General features: G+C 46.3%; 1 protein-coding gene across 2 annotated transcripts in view; it reads right to left on the bottom strand.

Moving 5' to 3' along the window:
* The window catches only part of LOC139575982 (inhibitory synaptic factor 1-like), a 60244-nt gene extending 47007 nt beyond the window's left edge, over window positions 1-13237 (bottom strand). The window contains exons 1-2 of one of the 2 annotated variants that reach the window (XM_071401516.1): window positions 12579-13237; window positions 10099-11983 (exon numbers count right to left, since the gene is read on the bottom strand). In XM_071401516.1, coding sequence (XP_071257617.1) covers window positions 10099-10248 — 150 coding nt within the window. In that variant the 5' untranslated portion in view covers window positions 10249-11983; window positions 12579-13237. The remainder of the gene's footprint in view (window positions 1-10098; window positions 11984-12578) is intronic. The other variant, XM_071401518.1, reaches the window with a different exon arrangement.
* Window positions 13238-23550: the final 10313 nt, after the last annotated feature.

Genomic DNA, 23550 nt, shown 5'->3' with positions numbered 1-23550 from the left:
ATAAAATAATAGAATTCCCAAATGTTTTGGAGCATACAATATAGCTCAGTATTTGTATTATTTTATTTTACATGGTCTTTTTTGCTAATCTTTACCAAGGGTGACAATAATTATGGCTGCGTATTTACAGGTGGAGAAGGTGTCACGCCCTGACCTTAGAGATCCCTGTTTATTCTCTATATTTTGGTTAGGTCAGGGTGTGACTAGGGTGGGTACTCTAGTTTTTGTATATCTATGTTTTCTTTTTCTTAGTATGGTTCCCAATCAGAGGTAGCTGTCCATCGTTGTCTCTGATTGGGGATCATACTTAGGCAGCCCTTTTTCCCACCTTCAGTTGTGGGATCTTGTCTTTGTTTGGTTGCATGTATTTTGCACGACGAAGCTTTTCGTTCGTTGTGTTTATATTTTATTTTCGCTGGTTCACATTTAAATAAAGTATGATGAACCCAAATCACGCTGCGCCTTGGTCTACCCTTAACGACGAACGTTACAGAAGGTGAAAAAAGCTGCTTCCAAAAATATGTACAAGACGTTGACAAACACTGACATAGACGTACACTTAATAACAAACAGATAAACAAAACTGCCCATTCACTGAAGCTAAGGCATTGTGCCTTCAAATTAGGTTCAGCACCTGTAGATGAGGCAGAAAAAATTGCTTCCACAGCTGAGTTTAGCAGAACCCTGGGACAACATGTCACTCCAGCCTAAACTCTCTTAAAAACCCTCTAGTACTATTAGCCCACAGAAATGCTTTACAAACCACATTCTACATGGCAAAACAGTCTAAAAATTAATCTAAAGGATATTTAGCGTGGGGGGGATTTCGTTGGATGTGGGGGATTGGATGGAGACATGTTGGACTGGGGGGGGGGGGGGGTTGGGGGTGTAAGCCCACCTCTTTTTGTTTATTTTTCTTTACATACCAATTTTATTAGTACAAAATCCTGTGTGATCAATATGATAATTTCTCTGTATGTATTTCTTACCTTTTTATTATTTAATGTGGCAGCCTATGAGTACATACAGTTTGGTATAAAGTGTGTAAATTAACATGAATACTGTACCTGTAACCCCCTCAACAACAAAAAATAACAAAGCAAACAAGAACATTAAAAAAAGGAAGTATGATTTGAAGTGTCTGTCCTATATCTGAGAGATTTAAAAAAGCTTTTCGGATATTTTTTTTTGCGTGGAATGACCCATATACCGTTGACGTGGAAATGTCCTATCCAATTCGTCCAATTTTTTGTCCGCCGTGTGCGTGTTCGTAAGGGGCTCAACTTCTGATGGTGGGGTCACATTAGTTTGTAGCCCAAACTGTTCGGACACTGCAGACAGAAGTTGGCACATTGCCAGTACCAACTTCAGACGAGTCCCGTGAAGCTTGTGGGGGTCCTAGAGCAAAACGGAGAATACCATCACGTTTGTGACAGTCTCAACTTTCAAGCCCAAACCGTTCGGACTCCGCAAAAGTTTTTGTGAGAAGACCGATTTTCGGGATGTGTCCTGGTCTGGCGAACAGCGCTGTAGCCCTGCCACCTTCCACCACAGAAGCGGACATTGGCGGATGGGGTGGATTGAGACGCAACTCATGCAAAAAATATATCTCTAGCTTAAACAGACAGAGTTTGATGGGGATTTCTTTATTATGCTAATTTGATTTCCATGCTGACATCAACTCAAGGGGTTGAAAATGAGCACCTGAACATGTTAAAAGCCCTAAACAGGTATTTAATCAATTAACAATTCCCTTCACAATGAATAGTTCTCAATAGTTGTCATATTAATGACCAATACATAATACATTACAACATACAGCTGAAGTCGGAAATTTACATACACCTTAGCCAAATACATTTAAACTCAATTTTTCACAATTCCTGACACTTAATCCTAGTAAAAATTCCCTGTCTTAGGTCAGTAAAGGATCACCACTTTATTTTAAGAATGTGAAATGTCAGAATAATAGTAGAAAGAATGATTTATTTCAGCTTCTATTTCTTTCATCACATTCCCAGTGGGTCAGAAGTTTACATACACTCAATTAGTATTTGGTAGAATTACCTTTAAATTGTTTAACTTGGGACAAACGTTTCGGGTAACCTTTCACAAGCTTCCCACAATAACGTGGGTGCATTTTGGCCCATTCCTCCTGACAGAGCTGGTGTAACTGAGTCTGGTTTGTAGGCCTCCTTGCTCGCACACGCTTTTTCAGTTCTGCCTTCAAATTTTCTATAGGATTGAGGTCAGGGCTTTGTGATGGCCACTCCAATACCTTGACTTTGTTGTCCTTAAGCCATTTTGCTACAACTTTGGAAGTATGCTTGGGGCCATTGTCCATTTGGAAGACCCATTTGCGACCAAGCTTTAACTTCCTGACTGATGTCTTGAAATGTTGCTTCAATATATCGACATAATTTTCCTTACTCATGAAGCCATCTATTTTGTGACGTGCACCAGTCCCTCCTGTAGCAAAGCACCACCACAACATGATGCTGCCACCCCCATGCTTCACGGTTGGGATGGTGTTCTTCGGCTTGCAAGCCTCCCCCTTTTTCCCTCCAAACATAACTATGGTCGTTATGGCCAAACAGTTCTATTTTTGTTTCATCAGACCAGAGGACATTTCTCCAAAAAGTACGATTTTTGTCCCCATGTGCAGTTGCAAACCGTAGTCTGGCTTTTTTTATGGCGGTTTTGGAGCAGTGGCTTCTTCCTTGCTGAGCGGCCTTTCAGGTTATGTCGATATAGGACTCATTTTACTGTGGATATAGATACTTTTGTACCTGTTTCCTCCAGCATCTTCACAAGGTCCTTTGCTGTTGTTCTGGGATTGATTTGCACCTTTCGTCCCCAAAGTACGTTCATCTCTAGGAGACAGAACGCGTCTCCTTCCTGAGAGGTATGACGGCTGCATGGTCCCATGGTGTTTATACTTGAGTACTATTGTTTTTACAGATGAACATGGTACCTTCAGGCGTTTGGAAATTGCTCCCAAGGATGAACCAGACTTGTGGAGGTCCACAATTTATTTTCTGAGGTCTTGGCTGATTTCTTTTGATGTCAAGCAGAGAGGCACTGAGTTTGAAGGTAGGCCTTGAAATACATCCACAGTAACACCTCCAATTGACTCAAATAATGTAAATTAGCCTATCAGAAGCTTCTAAAGCCATGACATAATTTTCTGAATTTTCCAAGCTGTTTAAAGGCACAGTCAACTTAGTGTATGTAAACTTCTGACCCACTGGAATTGTGATACAGTGAGTTATAAGTGAAATAATCTGTCTGTAAACAATTGTTGGGAAAATTACTTATGTCATGCATGAAGTAGATGTCCTAACCAAATTGCCAAAACTATAGTTTGTTAACAAGAAGTTTGTGGAGTGGTTGAGAAATGAGTTTTAATGGCTCCAACCTAAGTGTATGTAAACTTTCGACTTCCACTGTATCAGGACATAATCTATTCTGTATAACAACTGCAATGCATATTAGTCTACAAACATTTTAGTAAAAGCAATGTGCTTGAAAACAAAAAAAGGAATATGCTGAGTTTGGCGCCAGATGAGAGGATATGAATGGAGTGGAATGTCTCACTTAAAGGGCACTCCAGTGTGAATCATCAAAAACATTCATAAAACCGGAAAAGAACCAGACAATGCATGCCCTGTCTGGTAGGCCTATAACAGAATTGCCAGAATTGATCAAATGAATCAAATGCCTGATTGAAAGGTTTTTAAATGTTTGAGGCCGCAGATGCTTGGTTGCCTGCTGTTAAAGCTTTTGATATGACGTTGGGCTTCTCAGAACAATCACATTATAGGCTCATTCTAAACTGGGTCGATGCATGATACCCAATCAGAGCAAAGCAGATATTAATAGTTTGGCCAAAACCACGTGAATACTGTAGGTTCCTCAGTCTGTCACAATGAACCATAATGTAATAGTGATCTAGCTGCCCTTAGCGTTTTCCTGGTACAGCCGATGGAGAGAAAAATTGTTCTCTTGAGAAGTAGGTCACCTACTGTATTAATTTGGGTTGCTATTCTTTTAGACACATTCATAACCTACATGTCTCCAATTTCTTCTTGGGTATTTGTGCCCTTTCAGTGCAGTGACATTCAACCTTACAGAAATTTCACTGGAAGTCCAATGAAAATGGTTTTGTCAGCGTATGTACAATATGCTCAGAGACAATCAAGTAATGTAGCTATTCTATTCCTGGGGCTTGCTTGTCCACTTCAATGGATGCCATTTTTCACACCATTAACTACAGCCCACTGGTTTTATTCACAGCTCAAAGATAGGCCAAAAACAATCCTAAAAACGCCCACAAGCACAATTGCAACAATTGATATAAGCTGTTTCAACCGGTCTGTCGCCAGCCTGTACAGCAGGAGGAACCATTATCTCTCTCTCTCGCTCTCTCCCTCCCCTCTCTCTCCTTTATCCTCCCCTGGAGGAAGGGGAAGGGTTGCAGCCTCACATTATGTACAAAGATGCATAGCAAGCCCCCTCAATCCTCTACCTCATGTAATGGTATCTAGTCACAGATAGCTGGCATTGTAGAAAAGATATGTGGCTTACCAGGTTGATTTGGTATGATGACTGCTTTGATATAAGGGCCAATTTCGTACCTCGCCTGGGCTATAACCAGGAACTTTCATTATCATCTATGCTGAGTGCAGGGTCCACAGAAAAGGAGAGCTCAAAGAGCCAGCTAATCCACTGGGTTTTACAGGCATGCTGGGCTGGTCAACACACTGGCCCTGCATCTTAAAGTAGCTATAGCACCACAGCGGTGCTTGGCTCAGGGGAACGGTATGCCAGCCTGGTGCAGTTTTCTTTTCTCTCTCCTCTCCACAGCTCCCTCTCAAGGTTAGAAGCCACTAAAGCTTTAACTCTTTATGTCCCACTGCTAAAGTGTCTCTCTGTTTTATTATAGGAGCGTTATGGGTCATTCTGAGGAGGAACTAGCCTGGCTACTGGTCAATGAGGTCCATCCAAAGGTCACTTCCGGGTCACGTGACACTGACTGAGGAACACAGGTATGGAGATGGAGGGTGGGGGGGGGGGGGGTTGCTGACTGAAGTCAATACAGAAGATATTGAAGTGACTCTGTCGTGTTGTTCATGTGTGGAATTTAAGGAACTTTGCTGGAGGCATAATATCACCAAGTTAAATTTGAGAATTTAATTTCAGCACACATAGGAGGTCAAACAAGGAGGAACAAATTGACCTAGTATTGCATCACTGCTGTTTTATCTCTGGTTGGACGTGAAGCTATCTATAGGAAACCCTTTGGCCCAGTTGTGGCAGGTTTAATGATCCTATCCCCTCTCAGAGGTGACGGTAAGCCTTCAGCATTGCCCAGTGAAATCCACGTGCCCGCAGGGCGGCTGGTGAGCGTTTCTCCAGCCCCTTAGCTTGGCCAAATCCTGCCGTTAATCTGCAGTAAATTGCCTCGCTAGTCGCTACCAGGGTGCTGGACTGGGGCACCCTCACTGGAGAGCACTAGAGCAGGCCAGGGTAGACTGGGCAGTCAACCTACAGTAGGGAACTGGCAGGGAAATGGAAACAGTTGCTTTCTGGGAAACGGTCCACCAGGGCACAGAGACTGATTGTAATTTGTGATAAGTGGGCTCAGGTAAACTAAAGGAAACCAGCATCACCACCTGCAGCGCTAACACATGATTAGTTTGTGGCCACAGGGGCATCTTTTTAACACATACACTGTATATTTTCTTTTTTATTCAACAAAGACCTTTCCAATTAAGGCACCTGTTCTCACACTGATCATCTTTTTTTCAGACCTGAGAGGTTGGGTTGGTGCACCAATTTACAATTGTCATAATTGTGCTGCTAGGCAAGCAGTGTCACTGTGACTGCACACCTAGTGTCCAACCTTTGACACTACAGCTGTCAGGTGGCCTCGTCCCTGGCTGGCCTGCCATGGTGGCACCGTCGGTGCAAACAGAGGAGAGGATAGACGTCCCATGCAGAAACAGCAGCCTTTGATTTGGATTTAGGGCACTCCTGTGACTCCCTGACCAAATGTGAGTGGTGCTGAGCTCTGTGGCAGTTCGCCGAGTGTGCCGACTCCCTTGCCGTCCCCCAACGTGGTGCTGGGGCCCAGTCCAGACTGGATCAGGACGGAGGCTCAGTGGCTCTCTGACTGATCTTCAGCCAGCTGTTTATGTGTTGTATTCCTCCCACCACATCATACTGGGCCCAAACAATGCACCGTTTATAGTATGCCACAAAACATAAAAGTGCTCCCCTGGAAACTGCTTTCTAATCAGATCATTTTCCTTTGACCGTTTTCATTTTTGCAATGATCCCTTGATTGTTAATAATGAATCAGAGGGGGCCCTAGCTGCTCGGGGATCATTGAGCCACGGTGAGAATTGGTAGCTTCTATCACCAGCCTGTATAATGCAATATTCATATTCAGACCCAGTGCATGTGAATGAGCATAGTCCAATATAGCGAGCTTAGCTTAACTGTCCATTTGTTAGAGAAACAGACACAGCTTGGGGGAGAAGATGGATAGTGACGCTGCTGATGCAATCATGCCCTGTCTCTAGAACAAACTGGAACTGCACAGTAACAGCCAATCTCCACAGCCACGCTTATGAAATGGATCTGCTGTTAGGCGAGCTAGCTACCCTACCATGGACCCTCTGCTTACCACTGATAGAGACGGCTGTCCTGCTCTCCCAGATCAATGATTGGGCAGTCAGACTCCGAGTTCTTGGAAATGGTGCACATTGCTCTTCCAGTGATAATTGCTCTCGGTCTTTCTTTCTTCACCCCTCTCTTTAGCTACGTTAATTCTCGCTACTGGTTTTCATGGCCGCCCTATTTGCATTTTCCTCTCACTGAGCATGGACATCTTCCGTCCTCTGCTCTTCGTATGATTCTACATAATGACTAGCTCCACATAATAACAGTTCCCTATTCCCTTTTGGTTCCATCTAAAGACGTGCCTACCACTCGTCTCTCTCTGTATTGCAGTGTGCCTGCTCTTCCCCTCCACTCTCCAATTGTTCTGTCCTTACCGCCTCATTTAATGCTTTCAATTTACCAGTCTTGTATCTCTCTAATACCCAATATGGATGTTTTCTTACATTTGCTGTTCCTCAGCTATTTGAAATAGCTTTTTATTCTTTGGGATTCAGTTTTAGCAAACATTATATTTCACACTGAAAATAGCAGAGGATGCTGTGATTTTCATTTGGTTCCATTTTTTGGGCTGTCAGAGATTGTAAGGGTAATGTTGACATGATACCCGATTTTAAACATTCCTTTGCTATTGCTGTTGATGTGTGAAGACTATATTATCAGTGTATTTCATTTTGGAGTCTTCATTTAGATTCTGTTTTATTCATTCTGTGATATTGCATAATGGGATTCAAAAATGTGACACAATTGAATGGTAATGCTTGAAACATCACATCTTGAAGCGCGGCGAGTATATAGCTGCTGTAATACATTTCTCAATGGGATGTAAATAAGATGAATGGCATCTCTCTATGTGATTGCGCTGCCTTCTAAACTGACAGTTGTTATGATGACTTCTTCTCTACGGCTTGGTTTCGTTTTATGTATAGTATGTAACGTTGTTGTATCATGCCTCCATCTCCTCTCCTGTCTTCACACCTCCAGCACAGACCAATGGCTGAAGTGAGATGAGGAAAGGCTGTGGGTCTAGCTATACTATAATTGACCGTTTTAGATCCACTTCCAAAAACACTCTCTGTTGGCTCTGCCGTGGTGCCGCTACCTTAACCCCCTTCTCCTAAACTCTGTGAAGGCATGGGGTGACGGTACGATAGCCTTCCCTGCTGTGGCCATGGAGCATGTCTGAGATAACTCACATACTGAATGCAGGGCTGGGCCCAGGGCCACGTACTGTCCTGGTCCTGTATGACCAGGGTTCAGGCCTGGCTGTGGAGACAGTCACTTATGAGCTGTTGATACAGTATGTGGACTGACGGGAGCTCTGCTTGGTTATAACCCTGGGAGCTCTGAAATCAGCCCAGCTCCCTACGGACCTCTAGAGATAATCCGATCTTTACATCTACTGCCATAAGCCATCAGGCTTCAACACTCCAACATGGAGTGATGATCCACCACCCAGTCAGTCCAGTTCACTTTCACTCACCATGTCAACCCTGACTTCCGTTATTTATTCGTTTTTTTAACAGATCCAGTAATTCATAATTTATTTATGTGACAGATGTTATCTATTATGTTATTCATTTCATGTGGCCAAGAATGAGAGATTTTCCAGAACATTAGGCAGCCATGCATCTGCCGGTACATTGAGCACTAATGCATTTAAAAAAACGTTTTTTAACGTTTTGCATTTAATACAGTCCACAATGGAATAAATTAGCAAATTGAAAAATATTGATACTGCCGCCACTACTGGTGTTGTGGATAATGCAATTTCTTGCTACCAATTTCAATATTTCAATTTGTGTTCCCTTCAGAACGGATGATACATCGGCTGCTGTATTGAAGCCTTTTTGGGGCTCTGAAATAAGAACCATAATACTGTATATGTTAGTGCTGGCAGAGCTAGACAGAGGTAGCTAGTGTTTTTGTTTATAAATAGCTCCAGCCAGCATTATTCCACTTGCAGGCGTCCCATAATCATCAATCACTAGAGCCCCCGTTGTGTTTTTCTGGGCTCAGAGGGAAGCGTGAGCTGTGTGTGAGCTGTGTGTGAGCTGTGTGTGAGCTGTGTGTGAGCTGTGTGTGAGCTGTGTGTGAGCTGTGCGTGAGCTGTGTGTGAGCGGTGCGGAGCGATGTGAGCCGTGCCTTTGCACCTCTCCCCATGTGAGTACATGAAGGAGGGAGAGGTGAGGTGAGTGGGCGAAAGACTGGGGAAGTCAGGGGAAGGTGGTGGTGATGGAGTGAGTTATGACCCCTCGCCCTCCAACCCTCCCCTTGCTCTGGTCGGACTCTATCCTTCCCTGGGTCTCCAGGTCACTGGGTGTGCCTCCGGCCCCCCACTCCTGGCCCCCTGATCAGATGGAGGTTGGGAGGCAGCTGATTACAGACAGGGTGGGGTTGGAGTGGGGATGTGTCAGAGAGCCACTACTTACTCTTGAGAGAGATAGAGATAGAGAGATGGGGAGGGGGAGGGAGAAAGAGGGGGAGAGGGGGGAGGGAGAGCGGGAGAGGGGGGAGGGAGAGGGGGGAGGACATCCTATGGAGGAGGGGTTTAATAAGAACCCTTTGCTCTTTTTCCTTTTTTGACGAGATTTACAGGAACCTATTGAACCTACTGTACCAGTGATGGGCTGGTACAGATTAATTGAATTTACACATGTGTATGCACATTGCACACACAGGTATATACACATGGACACGCACAAAAATATACACACATACACACACATCTACTCTGCATTCTAATATCAATGAATTTTCGAAAGTACAGTAGACATTCCATAGAGACCCACACAGTCACCCACTATACGTTCCACACACATATTCTTCCTGTTTGTTCATCCCTTTTTGATGCAGACACGCACTGATCTTTTCATCGCGTTACCATGGCAGTTGTGAAAATACAGTAGAAATCCAGCTGACAACAAAATGGTTACATAACTAGTGCAGTGCCAAGTCCTGTGTCTTACCTAAGCACACCTCTTCTCTCCCCTGTGTTTCTGTTGCAGCCCTATTTCTGGCTCTGCCCTGCTTCTTCTGCAGCCACTATTTAAAGAGGGTTTCATAGGACGCCGAATACATCTGAACGACACGTATTGTTGTGTACTTGATGATATCGGAATTAGCCCTTGAATGCCAAAAGGAAGATGGTATTTCTAATTACGGAAGCAGAAACCGATGTTCTCCTGCCACCTGCACCAAAGCCAAAGTGTTGTCATCTCGTTCAAATCCTAATTTAAAGCATCTCTATTCTGTGAAATGCATTCTATACACTTCATTCAATGCAATCCTCTCAAGGAGTAACTCCCCCATCTACCCCCCCATCCCCCCCCCGCAGCCCCCCACCCCCATCCCCGGAACCTAGTCTCCAGTAAGGTGAGACAGTGGCGCATGCTGCCCGCTATAGTGCCTCACCTCCCGGAGTTCCTTGGCCACATCCTTGAGCTCTTTGAGAATGCCGTCCAGCTGGTTGATCACCATCTTCATGTGGCTGCGGATCCGTTCTCTGGGGGTCTGGCTGGGGGTCTCAGAGGTGTCCCGGGCCGGAGCTCTGCTGAGGGACATCCTTCACAGGGCGACTTGGGGCCAGGGGCTGGCGGGCTGAGGGCAGGGGCGGGGGGGAGCCGAGTCGGGGTCCATGTCTCTGGCCGCGAGGAGCCTCAGTGCTACTGATCCGAACAGGGGCCCCGGCCACGTAGGGAGACCTCAACATCTTAAAAGCCCCTGGACAGCCAAAAGACCTTGCCTGGCCTGAGCGCTCAACCCCCTGGCGTTACCCTCCGCCATCCATGGCTCCAGGATGGATAGTATCAAAAATGAAGCCAAAAGAAACATGAAAAAACTCAAGTTAGATCCACGGAACAGGAGGAAGAAGAAAAGAACAGGAGCTAAGATGGTGTCTGTGAAAACACCTTATATAATAGTGTTGAGCCAGAGAGCGTACTCATCTCATGTGTCAGTGTATACGTTTGCATCGGTCTCTGAGGAGGATATTTATTTAGATCGTCTGTATGAGGGAGTTGCTCTTTTCCCCTCCCACTCACCTCCCTTTACAATCTTATTTAGCGGGTACGATGCAGTGACTTGGTGTCAGCCAGGTTACTGTAAAAGAGTGCATCCCAGGTTGTCAAGCTGAACAAGGGGTTCATGTTCAACCTCCCCTGTAGATCAGAATATCCAAGCATAATAGAAAAGTAGAACTCCCAGCAGTTGCTATTTTTTTGTTCATGATCTTGGTCTACATTATTGGTAGGCAGTAGGGACAAGCTTTGCCATCTAAGTATACTCCCTCAGTTTGGCTTCTGTCTTTTTTAGGGAGAGAGGAGGACAAATCCTTTTGAAAACAAGAGATATTCCTCCTGTGTCCTCTGCTGTGCAGTGTTCCCTTTCTCTCAGAAGTGACGGGAGAATAAACTAATCTTGAAGGAATAAAGAAATAGCCCACATCAAAAGCAACTTCTGCACACATCCATTTTATGCTCAGATGATGACCGACATGTGTTGTTCATTTCTCGTCAAAGAGAGGATGAAGGAAGGTAGGAGGAGGGGTGAGAGTCTCTCTGTGCTTGTTGGTGTGTGTGTGTGAAGAATGTCCAATATTTTCTTCAGTGGCAGGGCTTATTCCAGTTGGCAGGAATGAGGATAAACGGATGTCTTAGCGAGTAAAATGTGACTAATGAATAGAATGTGCAGGGGAAGAATGACAAACCAACATGGTGATGAACAGGAGGCGGTGAAAAAGGAGGAAGAGGAGGGTCCTTCCCCTGGCGTTAGGGTGACTTGCGTGTCCTTCGTGCCCTTGCAGTGCCCCTTGTCCTGCCCTTTCAGATCCGACTGTTGGTCCACTCTGGTCTGCAGGGGTGCGCCCAGAAACCAGACACCAGAGAAGATAGGAAGAGACAATTCACTTCTCTCTTAGTCTCCCTGAGTTGTTGCTAAGGGAGACCAGCAGTCTGCCTGGTTGTGCTGCTGATTGATTCATTATATTTCCTCCTTCTTTTTATCTGTGTATTTCTCCTTCTGTGAACAGTTTTCAAAAAGGCAGAAAGCCCTGCGCCATCTCCATCCAGCAGGAAGAGGTAAATCCCAGTAGCGCGTCCCCAGGGACAGCCGGAGCCCAGGCACAGGCAGGGGTGCGAGACACACACTGAATCCAGGCTGATGCTACTGCCAGAGGTCAAGCTGGCCAATCACACATGACACCTGGAGAGACGGGAAGGAAAGCAGTTGTTTTTTTCTTCCTCTCTCTCTTTTTCTGTCTCGTTCCCTCTCTCTTTTCTCCTCTCTAGACTCAGCAGCACTGCAAATAGAACACAACAGCAATAGAGCAAGGAAGAGAGAAGAGAGAGGAAGAGGGAGGAAGGCAGGGAGATAGACAGGAATTAACTGCGGTGCTGGAACTTTACGATTTTTTTAGCTGCTATGAAAATACACATCTAGTCTCAGCAGGACTCTCCCACCTTCCTCTCATTAACACACGCACACGCACACGCACACACACACACACACACACACACACACACACACACACACACACACACACACACACACACACACACACACACACACACACACACACACACACACACACACACACACACACACACACACACACACACACACACACACACACTTACCTTCACTCTACATCAGCAGCTGTAGCTGTGTCCAGGGCTTACAGTCTATGCTCCTCGGTGATACTGACTGATTAAATGCACAGGAGGATCATCCAAGCCACACACATCCTGCTAGTTCTCTTGCAGTCTCAATCTCTCTATCAAAACACACACTGACACCCTCCTCTCTCTTTCAGTCACACACTCACATGCACGCACACACGCACATGCTCCCCCACTTGTTCTCTTTGTATCTTTCACTCTCCCTACATCACTTACTGTCTTCCCAGAGAAAGCAGCTCCAGTCAGAGGGTGAAGAATTCATTCAGTGCCGTGTCTCAACGGAAGGAAGAAAGGAGAGCATGTGGAGGATGGAGATGTGGAGGAAGAGGCGGGATGGAGGAGGAGGCAGGCTGGAGGAGGAGACAGGAGGAGTTGGAAGAGGAGGTGGGCTGAACGGCCCTGACAGCAGCACTCTTAGACACAGGAGAGAGGATGCGGCTGAAGAATAGGGACCAGCAGCAGAGTATAGATCCGGCTGCTGCTGCTACTGATGATGCTGAGGCTGAAGCTGTTGCTGCTGTAGATGCTGATGCTACCGTTGCTCTAGTGACGATACTGTGGAAAGGAAGAAGCCACCCGCCATCCTCATCAACCCTGCCGGCGTCGGGAAACAGCAGAAAGAGCTACTGCGTACAGAGCTGTGGAGAGGATCTGTATCAGTCAGAGCCCTCTGGAGGCTGCTCCTGACGCCTCTCTCTCTCTCTCTCTCTCTCTGTCTCACTCTCTCTCCGTCCCGTCTCTCTGCCCCTGCGCCCTGAAGTGTCCTCGCTGACTGCCGGATGAAGGCAGGCTGATGCCAGGGTTTATCGTGGGGCTCAGGCTATTGCCAGCACAACTTGCTCTGCTGCTCCGCTCTGACTGTGTGGAGGGAGGAGGGGCCTGGCGTTTTAAAGACACAGCACTAGCTAGGTAGCTACAGTGTCCTCTGCCTGGATCCTCTCTCCCCTCTCTCTTTCCCCTCTATGTATCACTCTATCTCTCTTTTCTCATAATGGACTATTCCTCCACTCACAGACAAGCGACCCTTCACTAAGGGAACGAGTGTCCAAAAATTGCTGGCTGTTGCATCATTAACACATAAAGCAGGTTGGGGTGGTTATGACCTCATCAGGGAGGGACTGCATTAACTTCCCTCTCCCTGCTCTCCTCATTAGGATGTTTTGATCATAGCATCTATCTAACCCCTCCAGAGGCAATTATCTTAACGTGAAATTTGTAACACACGTTGTGTGTCTTTTAGCAAAGCAACAATGGCATGTTTTAGCGGCAGTTGTCAGCAGGTAGTGAATGTAGGTTTCCTGTGGGTAAGTGTGGGTAAGTGTGCTAAGAGGCCTTTGCATTCTTTTGCATAATTGTTAAGGGAGATTTGCTGTGGATCCAGGTCCAGATGAGTTTGTAGTGAGGACCAGTGTGGTTTGGGCTGCCAGCATCACAGACAGTGTACCACTTATTTGAAGGGCTAATTGGGAGGATTCTACAGTAGAACATGTATTCCCTTTGTACATTTGCTTTGATTAATATAACATCAGGTTTGCATGTTCTCTTTCTCCTTTTGAAAACATCAGTGATAAATACTATACCATATTGAAATATGTCTCTGTGTTCCTGTAATGGTATATCTCTTAGATCAATTCTTAATTTACATATGTTTATCAAAGCATTGACTCACTCCTGCTTGTTCATGCTCAACAATATCCGTAGAGTACGACCCTACCTCACACAGGAAGCAGCGCAGGTCCTAATCCAAGCACTTGTCCTCTCCCGTCTGGACTACTTCAACTCGCTGTTTTCTGGGCTCCCCGCTTGTGCCATCAAACCCCTCCAATTTATCCAGAACGCTGCAGCCCGCCTGGTTTACAACCTTCCCAAGTTCTCTCATGTCACCCCGCTCCTCTGCTCATCCAAACACTCCACTGGCTTCCCGTCGATGTTTGCGTCCACTACAAGACAATGGCGCTTACCTATGGAACAGCAAGAGGAACTGCTCCTCCGTACCTTTAGGCTATGCTCAAACCCTACACCCCAACCCAACTCTGTTCTGTCACCTCAGGTCTCTTGGCCCTCCTACTCATACGGGAGGGCAGCTCCCACTCGGCCCAGTCCAAGCTCTTCTCTGTCATGGGACCCCAATGGTGGAAACAGCTTCCCCCTGAAGCTGGTACAACAGAGTCACTGCCCATCTTCTGAAAACATCTGAAACCTTACCTCTAACCCTTCCTTACCACTTACCTCTTACCTGAAACCTTTAAACAGTATCTTAAATAATCTTCTTGTTCTGAGCTCCGTCTCAGATTATTGCATGGTTTGCTTTTTCCGTAAAGTTTTTTTGAAATCTGACACAGCGGTTGCATTAAGGAGAGGTATATCTATAATTCCATGTGTATAACTTGTATTATCATCTACATTTATGATGAGTATTTCTGTTGAAACGATGTGGCTATGCACTATCACTGGATGTTTTTGGAACTAGTGAATGTAACGCGCCAATGTAAACTCAGATTTTTTTACATAAATATGAGCTTTATTAAACAAAACATGCATGTATTGTGTAACAAGAAGTCCTATGAGTGTCATCTGATGACGATCATCAAAGGTTAGTGATTAATTTTAGCTATATTTCTGCTTTTTGTGACTGCTATCTTTCGCTGGAAAATGGCTGTGCTTATTGTGGTTTGGTGTGACCTAACATAATCGTTTGTAGTGCTTTCGCTGAAAAGCATATTTGAAATCGGACACTTTGGTGGGATTAACAACAAGATTACCTTTAAAATGGTATAAGAAACATGTATGTCTGAGGAATTTTAATTATGAGATTTCTGTTGTTTTGAATTTGGCGCCCTGCACTTTCACTGGCTGTTGTCATATCATCCCGTTACCGGGATTGCAGCCATACGAAGTAAACCATTTTGATGTATGCTTGTGGTTATTATCTTACTGGAAGATTCACTTGCTGCCAAGTTTCAGCCTCCCCACTCGGCACACACTGGTTGAATCAACGTTGTTTCCACGTCATTTCAATGAAATTACGTTGAACCAAAGGGGAATAGATGTTGAATTGACGTCTGTGCCCAGTGGGTCCTGGCAGAGGCAGCCAGGTTTTGACTAACATGTCCTGGTACTGGATAAAGTTCACGATGGTGTTGACCGGAACAAGGCCCCCAGGACCAGCGGAAGCAAAATAGCCCTATAGACTCAAAAGATCCACCACCATATTTTACAGTAGGTATGGGGTTCTTTTCTGCTTAAGCATTCTTATTTCAACATCAAACCCACCAGTGTTGTGCGTGGCCAAAGAGCTGTATTTTCATGTCGTCTGACAAATGTAATCGCTTGGAGTTTGCTAAACGGCATTGGCACTTGGATTGGAACCGGTGCTTTGGTCAAATGACATGAAAATAGAAAGTATAAAATAAATCATTCAAATTCCGAGCTACAGTTGAGCTGCAAAAGTTTTGGGACACATACTTTTGGACCTCACTATAGCTCAGTATTTGTACAATTTATCTTATACAGTCATGACTGCTCTTCTTTATCGAGGGTGTCATTAATTTTGGACTCCACTGTATATGTATACGGAAGAATGTGTGTGTGTGTGTGTGTGTGTGTGTGTGTGTGTGTGTGTGTGTGTGTGTGTGTGTGTGTGTGTGTGTGTGTGTGTGTGTGTGTGTGTGTGTGTGTGTGTGTGTGTGTGTGTGTGTGTGTGTGTGTGTGTGTGTGTGTGTGTGTGTGTTTGCGCAGAGCCAGAATTTTCACAAGTAGCTCTCTTTTTAAAAAACAGGTGTCCTTAAACATGTACAGTATTTGACTTGGATGGGTTTACTCTTAAACGCAATAACTGTTTCAATATTTTAAAAAATACATAATTGCATTTGTTATGAACAGTGACCACATCTATTGCAAGTGTATTCATAGTCTATTTTATTGGATTTGTCACCAGTGGAATTCCAGTGGGTTGAAAACTGTTCCCTCTCAGGGATGCCTTCATTGGAAAGAAATGCCATTATTTCCTGCTGCAATATATATTTTAACGGTAAGGTCATCCCGACTATTTGGTTTTACTATGAATCTGGAGCGAGTCCAGAGAAATATTGGTTCCACGTAATATTTCTACCCTGGATTTATTGTGCCTGGCCATTTATGGAGAAGTTTTATAGAAGCCAATATTTTACTTGAGGGGCGTGCTGAGTGGCCGTTGGTCCAGGGGAAATCAGCCTGTTAATGTAGACCTATAACGAGTCTGGGTCTGGGTGGGTTGTCTTGACTGCCTCTGTTTACCTCACTCATAGTCTACTAATATGATACTTCAAGGATCAAGGCTCTTTTTATTACAGTTCCTTCCGTGGCTGCTGTCTACCCCACAGCCCCCTGGCTGGCTCTGCTCAGGACGCGTGCAGTAGGATTTATTCTTCCTAATAAACCTGAGAGAGGTGAACACAGAGGATCAATGAAGGTAGTCTATCCTCCTTCTCCATGTTAAAGTATCTGTCCAGTAAAAAGCTCACTTTTAAAAGTTCACATTCTGTTAACTCACACCCAAATAATGTTGTTGACTCATCCTATAATCATATTGTGGTAAAAGCATAAATTAGAGTAAAAACTTCTTTTTTTTTAAACACCTCAAACTTGTATCTCAAACAGACTGTTTGGAAAATGCTTGCTATTTCCTCAGAGAGGATGATGTCATTCTCCTGAGGAGGATGAGCTGGCCAATCAGCGGTCTGCTCGCATGACCGGTATATACCAAAACCATTCTGTTGTTGGGGTACTCCCACACCATTCCTACACAGAAAAGCTGCTTTTTAAAATGCTTAATAACCATTTTTTGGAAGGAAAACGATTTAAACTCATATTGTAATTAATTATAGGTCATATTTAATAGAAATCTGGAAACACTGGACAGTTACTTGGATGTCTGAGCAGAATGATTTGTGAGTGTTGTAGAGTATCAAGCACCACATAGATTGAACTAATCATGAATCCCTTTGGAGAGTGATCAAACTTTAACAGGAAAAGGACATGCCCATAAAAATCCCTCTGTGGCATAATCTAACAGTCATTAATTGATTTTATTTACAGAGGGGTTTGTTGTTCCTCTCTTCTCCACTGTGTGGCACTGTGGTGTAGTTGTGACGTGGGTAGCTTTTTTTTCACTTTTGTCTGTCAATAGCAAAATGGTGGCTTGAGAGAAACATCAGAAGTTCACAAAAAAAGGATATTTGAACATGTTGTTAAAATAGCATTACAAAGCAGTGGATATAATCATAGGCAACAATAATATGCTTATGATACGCGTGTACAAGGATTCATCATTTAGTATTACAGGATACATGAATTCACAAATCTCTTGGAAGACATTGATAAAATAATGTGCTATTTTGGAGAAGCAGAGGGTTATGTCTACATTAGAGGCATATGAGTAAAGGGTCTATACTCTATTGTGGCGGCACCAATCATCTCCTGTAATATCATACCAGTTTGTGAAGACGCAGTGCTATAAAGTGTCTACGGCCTTTTCCCAGACCCAGGTATTAATGTGTTTTGTTGAGTCTCTGTCATGTTGGGTCTGTCTGTTTTTATGTATGGGAGTTAAAATGAGTCTGAGGTTTGATTTCCCGGCCCAGTTTGGTCTGTTTGTTTCTGTACCTCAGGGACAGCTCTCTTTCAGGCGCCTGCCGGGGGACAGGATGGGATGGCGCATCTGGCTGCTACACTACGCTTGGCCACACTCAGTCATGACCTGTTTACTGTGCTCTGCCTGCCCTGTTCTTTACTCCAGACCTCCCACACCACACACCCACAGAGGAACACGAACCCAAACGCCTTTCTTGCAATCACACTGTAGCCTATTCTGTTCCTCAATTACCTTTTGGTTGAGGCTGAGTGTGTGTGTTTGCATGTGTGTGTTGGAAAGCAACGAGAGCAACGAGCAGGGCAAGTCACACACGCACACAGGACACAGTGTGATGGATCACTGCTAACACTACATTGGGGGTTACCTCCCTGCAGACTAGCCTCGTTTATTTTAAGGCCAGGTACAAATGGAACCACAACCATGTGTTTTGCACATCTCTCTCTCTCTCTCTCTCTCTGTAGTAAGAAGGCAGAATATAAAGGTTGTCCTCTCCACCTGTTGTACTTGTGTGTGATTTGTATATGAGTGTGCAGTTTAACAGGCTATATAAAACTGTCCGTTCCCCGCTTATACTTATTACATCTGTGTCATGCCGTGTCAAGCTTCTTGGTCGCACAATAGTGTGTGTACGTAGGTCATGTTCTCTTTCTCTCCCTGTCTTTCCTTTTCTACTCTTTACCCTGTGTGCCCTCTCTTTCTCCTTGTGGGATGCTACGTAGCAGTCCCCCTTTAATCCCACCCTTCTCTCAGTATCTTTGGTGCACCGTGCGCTTGCCAAGAGCTATAAACTAGTGTAATAGAATTGCAGAGGGGTTAGCCGAGATAGCCCCTCACCCCTGGCTCCTGGCTTCCCAGACGAGTGCTAACAAGCCCAGTGGCTTCATTGTGCATTCATAGAGAGGGAGGCGTGCCAATGTGGTTCATCGGCCCTGCCGTTATATCGCTCTCCTCTCTCTCTTTCTCACTCTCTCTCTCAGACACACCTATTCCCTTCCCCTGGGCTAGCTGGCATTATACTCTTGGCTGTTCTTTCCTTGTGTCTCTGATGAAATAACATGTATGAATAAAAGTCCTGCTTTAAACTACAGTTGTGTTGTTGTTGGTTACTTGGGTGACTTTGTTGAGCCCAGGGAATAGTGACAGCCAGGTGAGATTTAGGTGAGATTCAATGTAATAGGAAGATGTCAATTCGATCACATGTAGTTCTACTGTGCACTTTATCTTCACACATATCTCTACGTTCTTTAGTACTTCAATGAAAAACCATTAGACACTTACTCTATTCACCTTTATACATAGGCCATACTCTTTAGCCTATTTGTTGATGGCAGACTTCATTCGTCTTCTGTCAAGATAAAACGTTGTCTTCTTCACTTACAGATGAGTGGTATGTTTCCCACTGTTCACCTGATGGTTTTCCAGATCAGATCCTCTAACAGAAAGAATTTAACCAAAGGATCAGGGTTGGTGTCACGCCCTGGCCTTAGTATTATTTGTTTTATTTATTATTTTAGTTAGGTCAGGGTGTGACATGGGTTATGTGTGTATTTTGGGGTATTATATGGTAGAGCGGGGTGTTGGTTGTAGTGTATGGGTTTGTGTTGAGTGTATGTATCTAGCTGTGTCTATGGGTGTGTGTAGTTTTCTAGGAAAGTCTATGGTGGCCTGAATGGGTTCTCAATTAGAGACAGCTGGTTTCTGTTGTCTCTAATTGGGAACCATATTTAAGGCTGCCATAGGCTTTAGCTGTTTGTGGGTCATTGTATATGTATATGTCGACGTAAGTAGTTTGTGTGTGCACTTGCGTTTTAGGTTTCACGTTTGTTGTTTGGTTAGTGTGTTAAGTGTTACGTGTTCATTCTTCGTCGTTATAATTAAAGAAGATGTATTCAAGTCATGTTGCGCCTTGGTCCTCTCTTTCACGTCAACACGATCGTGACAGAATGACCCACCAATCTACGACCAAGCAACATGACCAGCGGCAACAGGAGCAGCGCAAGGAGAAATGGACTTGGGAGGAGATCCTGGACGGTAAAGGACCCTGGGCTCAGCCAGGGGAATATCGCCGTCCCAAGGCGGAGCTGGAGGCAGCGAAGGCAGAGAGGCGCTGGTATGAGGAGGCAGCGCGGCGACGCGGTTGGGAGCCCGAGAGTCAGACCCAAAAATTTCTTGGGGGGGGGGCACACGAGGAGTGTGGCAAAGCCGGGTAGGATACCTGAGCCAACTCCCCGTGCTTACCGTGGAGTGAGAGAGCGTCGTACTGGTCAGACACCGTGTTATGCGGTAAAGCGCACGGTGTCCCCAGTACGCGTGCTTAGCCCAGTGCGGGCTATTCCACCTTGCCGCACTGGGAGGGCTAGGTTGGGCATCGAGCCAGATGTCATGAAGCCGGCCCAACGTATCTGGTCTCCAGTACGTCTCCTCGGGCCGGCATACATGGCACCAGCCTTACGAATGGTGTCCCCGGTTCGCCAGCATAGCCCAGTGCGGGCTATTCCACCTCGCCGCACTGGCAGGGCTACGGGCACCATTCAACCTGGTAAGGTTGGGCAGGCTCGGTGCTCAAGAGCACGTGTCCTCCTTCACGGTCCGGTATACCCGGTGCCACCTCCAAGTACCAGTCCACCGGTGGCAGCCCCCCGCACCAGGCTGTCTCTCCGGGTTCTCTCTCCAGCTGCTCCCACCTGTCCAGCGCTGTCAGAGCTTTCCTCCTCTCCAGCGCAGCCAGTGCCTATACCACGCACCAGGCCTACTGTGCGCCTCAGCAGGGCAGAGTCGGCCGTCTGCCCAACGCCTTCTGCACTGCCTGTCTGCCCAGCGCCGTCGGAGCCATCTGTCTGCCCAGCGCCGTCGGAGCCATCTGTCTGCCCAGCGCCGTCGGAGCCATCTGTCTGCCCAGCGCTGTCTGAGCCCGTCTGCCCAGCGGCGCCTGAACTGCCCGTCAGCCCAGCGGCGCCTGAACTGCCCGTCTGCCCAGCGGCGCCTGAACTGCCCGTCTGCCCAGCGGCGCCTGAACTGCCCGTCTGCCCAACGGCGCCTGAACTGCCCGTCTGCCATGAGCCTGCAAAGCTGCCCGTCTGCCATGAGCCTGCAAAGCCGCCCGTCTGCCAAGAGCCTACAGAGCCTTCCGCCAGACCGGATCAGCCAGAGCCTTCCGCCAGACCGGATCAGCCAGAGCCTTCCGCCAGACCGGGTCAGCCAGAGCCTTCCGCCAGACCGGGTCAGCCAGAGCCTTCCGCCAGACCGGATCAGCCAGAGCCTTCCGCCAGACCGGATCAGCCAGAGCCTTCCGCCAGACCGGATCAGCCAGAGCCTTCCGCCAGACCGGATCAGCCAGAGCCTTCCGCCAGACCGGATCAGCCAGAGCCTTCCGCCAGACCGGATCTGCCAGAGCCTTCCGCCAGACCGGATCAGCCAGAGCCTTCCGCCAGACCGGATCAGCCAGAGCCTTCCGCCAGACCGGATCAGCCAGAGCCTTCCGCCAGACCGGATCAGCCAGAGCCTTCCGCCAGACCGGATCAGCCAGAGCCTTCCGCCAGACCGGATCAGCCAGAGCCTTCCGCCAGACCGGATCAGCCAGAGCCTTCCGCCAGACCGGATCAGCCAGAGCCGTCCAGCCAGGACCAGCCAGAGCCGTCCAGCCAGGACCAGCCAGAGCCGTCCAGCCAGGACCTGCCAGAGCCGTCCAGCCAGGACCTGCCAGAGCCGTCCAGCCAGGACCTGCCAGAGCCGTCCAGCCAGGACCTGCCAGAGCCGTCCAGCCAGGACCTGCCAGAGCCGTCCAGCCAGGACCTGCCAGAGTCCCTCAGCCAGGACCTGCCAGAGTCCCTCAGCCAGGACCTGCCAGAGTCCCTCAGCCAGGACCTGCCAGAGTCCCTCAGCCAGGACCTGCCAGAGTCCCTCAGCCAGGACCTGCCAGAGTCCCTCAGCCAGGACCTGCCAGAGTCCCTCAGCCAGGACCTGCCAGAGTCCCTCAGCCAGGACCTGCCAGAGTCCCTCAGCCAGGACCTGCCAGAGTCCCTCAGCCAGGACCTGCCAGAGTCCCTCAGCCAGGACCTGCCCCTCAGCCAGGACCTGCCCCTCAGCCAGGACCTGCCCCTTATCCCGGTGCTGCCCCTTATCCCGGTGCTGCCCCTTATCCCGGTGCTGCCCCTTATCCCGGTGCTGCCCCTTATGACTATGGTGGGGTGGGGACCACGACCAGTGCCGGAGCCGCCGCCGTGGAAGGAAGCCCACCCAGACCCTCCCCTAGACTATGTGCTGGTTCGCACCTTAAGGGGGGGGTTATGTCACGCCCTGGCCTTAGTATTATTTGTTTTATTTATTATTTTAGTTAGGTCAGGGTGTGACATGGGTTATGTGTGTATTTTGGGGTATTATATGGTAGAGCGGGGTGTTGGTTGTAGTGTATGGGTTTGTGTTGAGTGTATGTATCTAGCTGTGTCTATGGGTGTGTGTAGTTTTCTAGGAAAGTCTATGGTGGCCTGAATGGGTTCTCAATTAGAGACAGCTGGTTTCTGTTGTCTCTAATTGGGAACCATATTTAAGGCTGCCATAGGCTTTAGCTGTTTGTGGGTCATTGTATATGTATATGTCGACGTAAGTAGTTTGTGTGTGCACTTGCGTTTTAGGTTTCACGATCGTTTGTTGTTTGGTTAGTGTGTTAAGTGTTACGTGTTCATTCTTCGTCGTTATAATTAAAGAAGATGTATTCAAGTCATGTTGCGCCTTGGTCCTCTCTTTCACGTCAACACGATCGTGACAGTTGGTGTTGATCTTTTATTCTCTAATGACAGGTAAAGCGTCCATGAACAAATACTGTGTACAGTATAAAATGTAGCTAATGTACAGTATAGCCTATGGGCCTTGGCTAGCCAACTTTCATAATTAACAGCCGTTAGGTACAGTACATGATGTGTTCTTGCAAACTAACAGTAAAATATCATCAACATATGGCACACCTGATAATCAACATAAATAACCTCCATGAACAAATACTGTGCTGCCCTAACATGCCAAACTCCTCTGCAAAGTACAAATTAACAAAGTAAGGGGACATGAATAGTCATGCTAGCCCAATGACAACATGTAGCCTACATCAGAAAGTGCAGAAGCTAGCTAGCATGTACAGCATTCACAAATCAACAGATAAAAAGTTAATAAATGACTGAAATACAATATATTGGTGGGAGACCATTATAAAACACTGTCAGTGACCATATAAACTCATTCTAAGTGTTTTAACATGATTTCATGGAACAATATTTCATTAACCTACCTCTTCCACATGGGAACAGTAGAAAAGGATGAGGTAAGTTTTTTTTAAATTTCACCTTTATTTAACCAGGTAGGCCAGTTGAGAACAAGTTCTCATTTACAACTGCGAGCTGGCCAAGGCAAAGCAGTGCGACAAAAACAACAACACATTAACAAACGTACAGTCAATAACACAATAGGGGGAAAAAATGAAAAATCTATGTACAGTGTGTGCAAATGTAGAAGAGTAGGGAGGTAGGCAATAAATAGGCCATAGATGCTAAATAATTACAACTTAGC

Source organism: Salvelinus alpinus, chromosome 5, assembly GCF_045679555.1.
Source record: "Salvelinus alpinus chromosome 5, SLU_Salpinus.1, whole genome shotgun sequence".
Taxonomy (NCBI): domain Eukaryota; kingdom Metazoa; phylum Chordata; class Actinopteri; order Salmoniformes; family Salmonidae; genus Salvelinus; species Salvelinus alpinus.
Note: the sequence above shows the minus strand (reverse complement) of the source record. Positions and strands in the feature narration are given on the sequence as shown.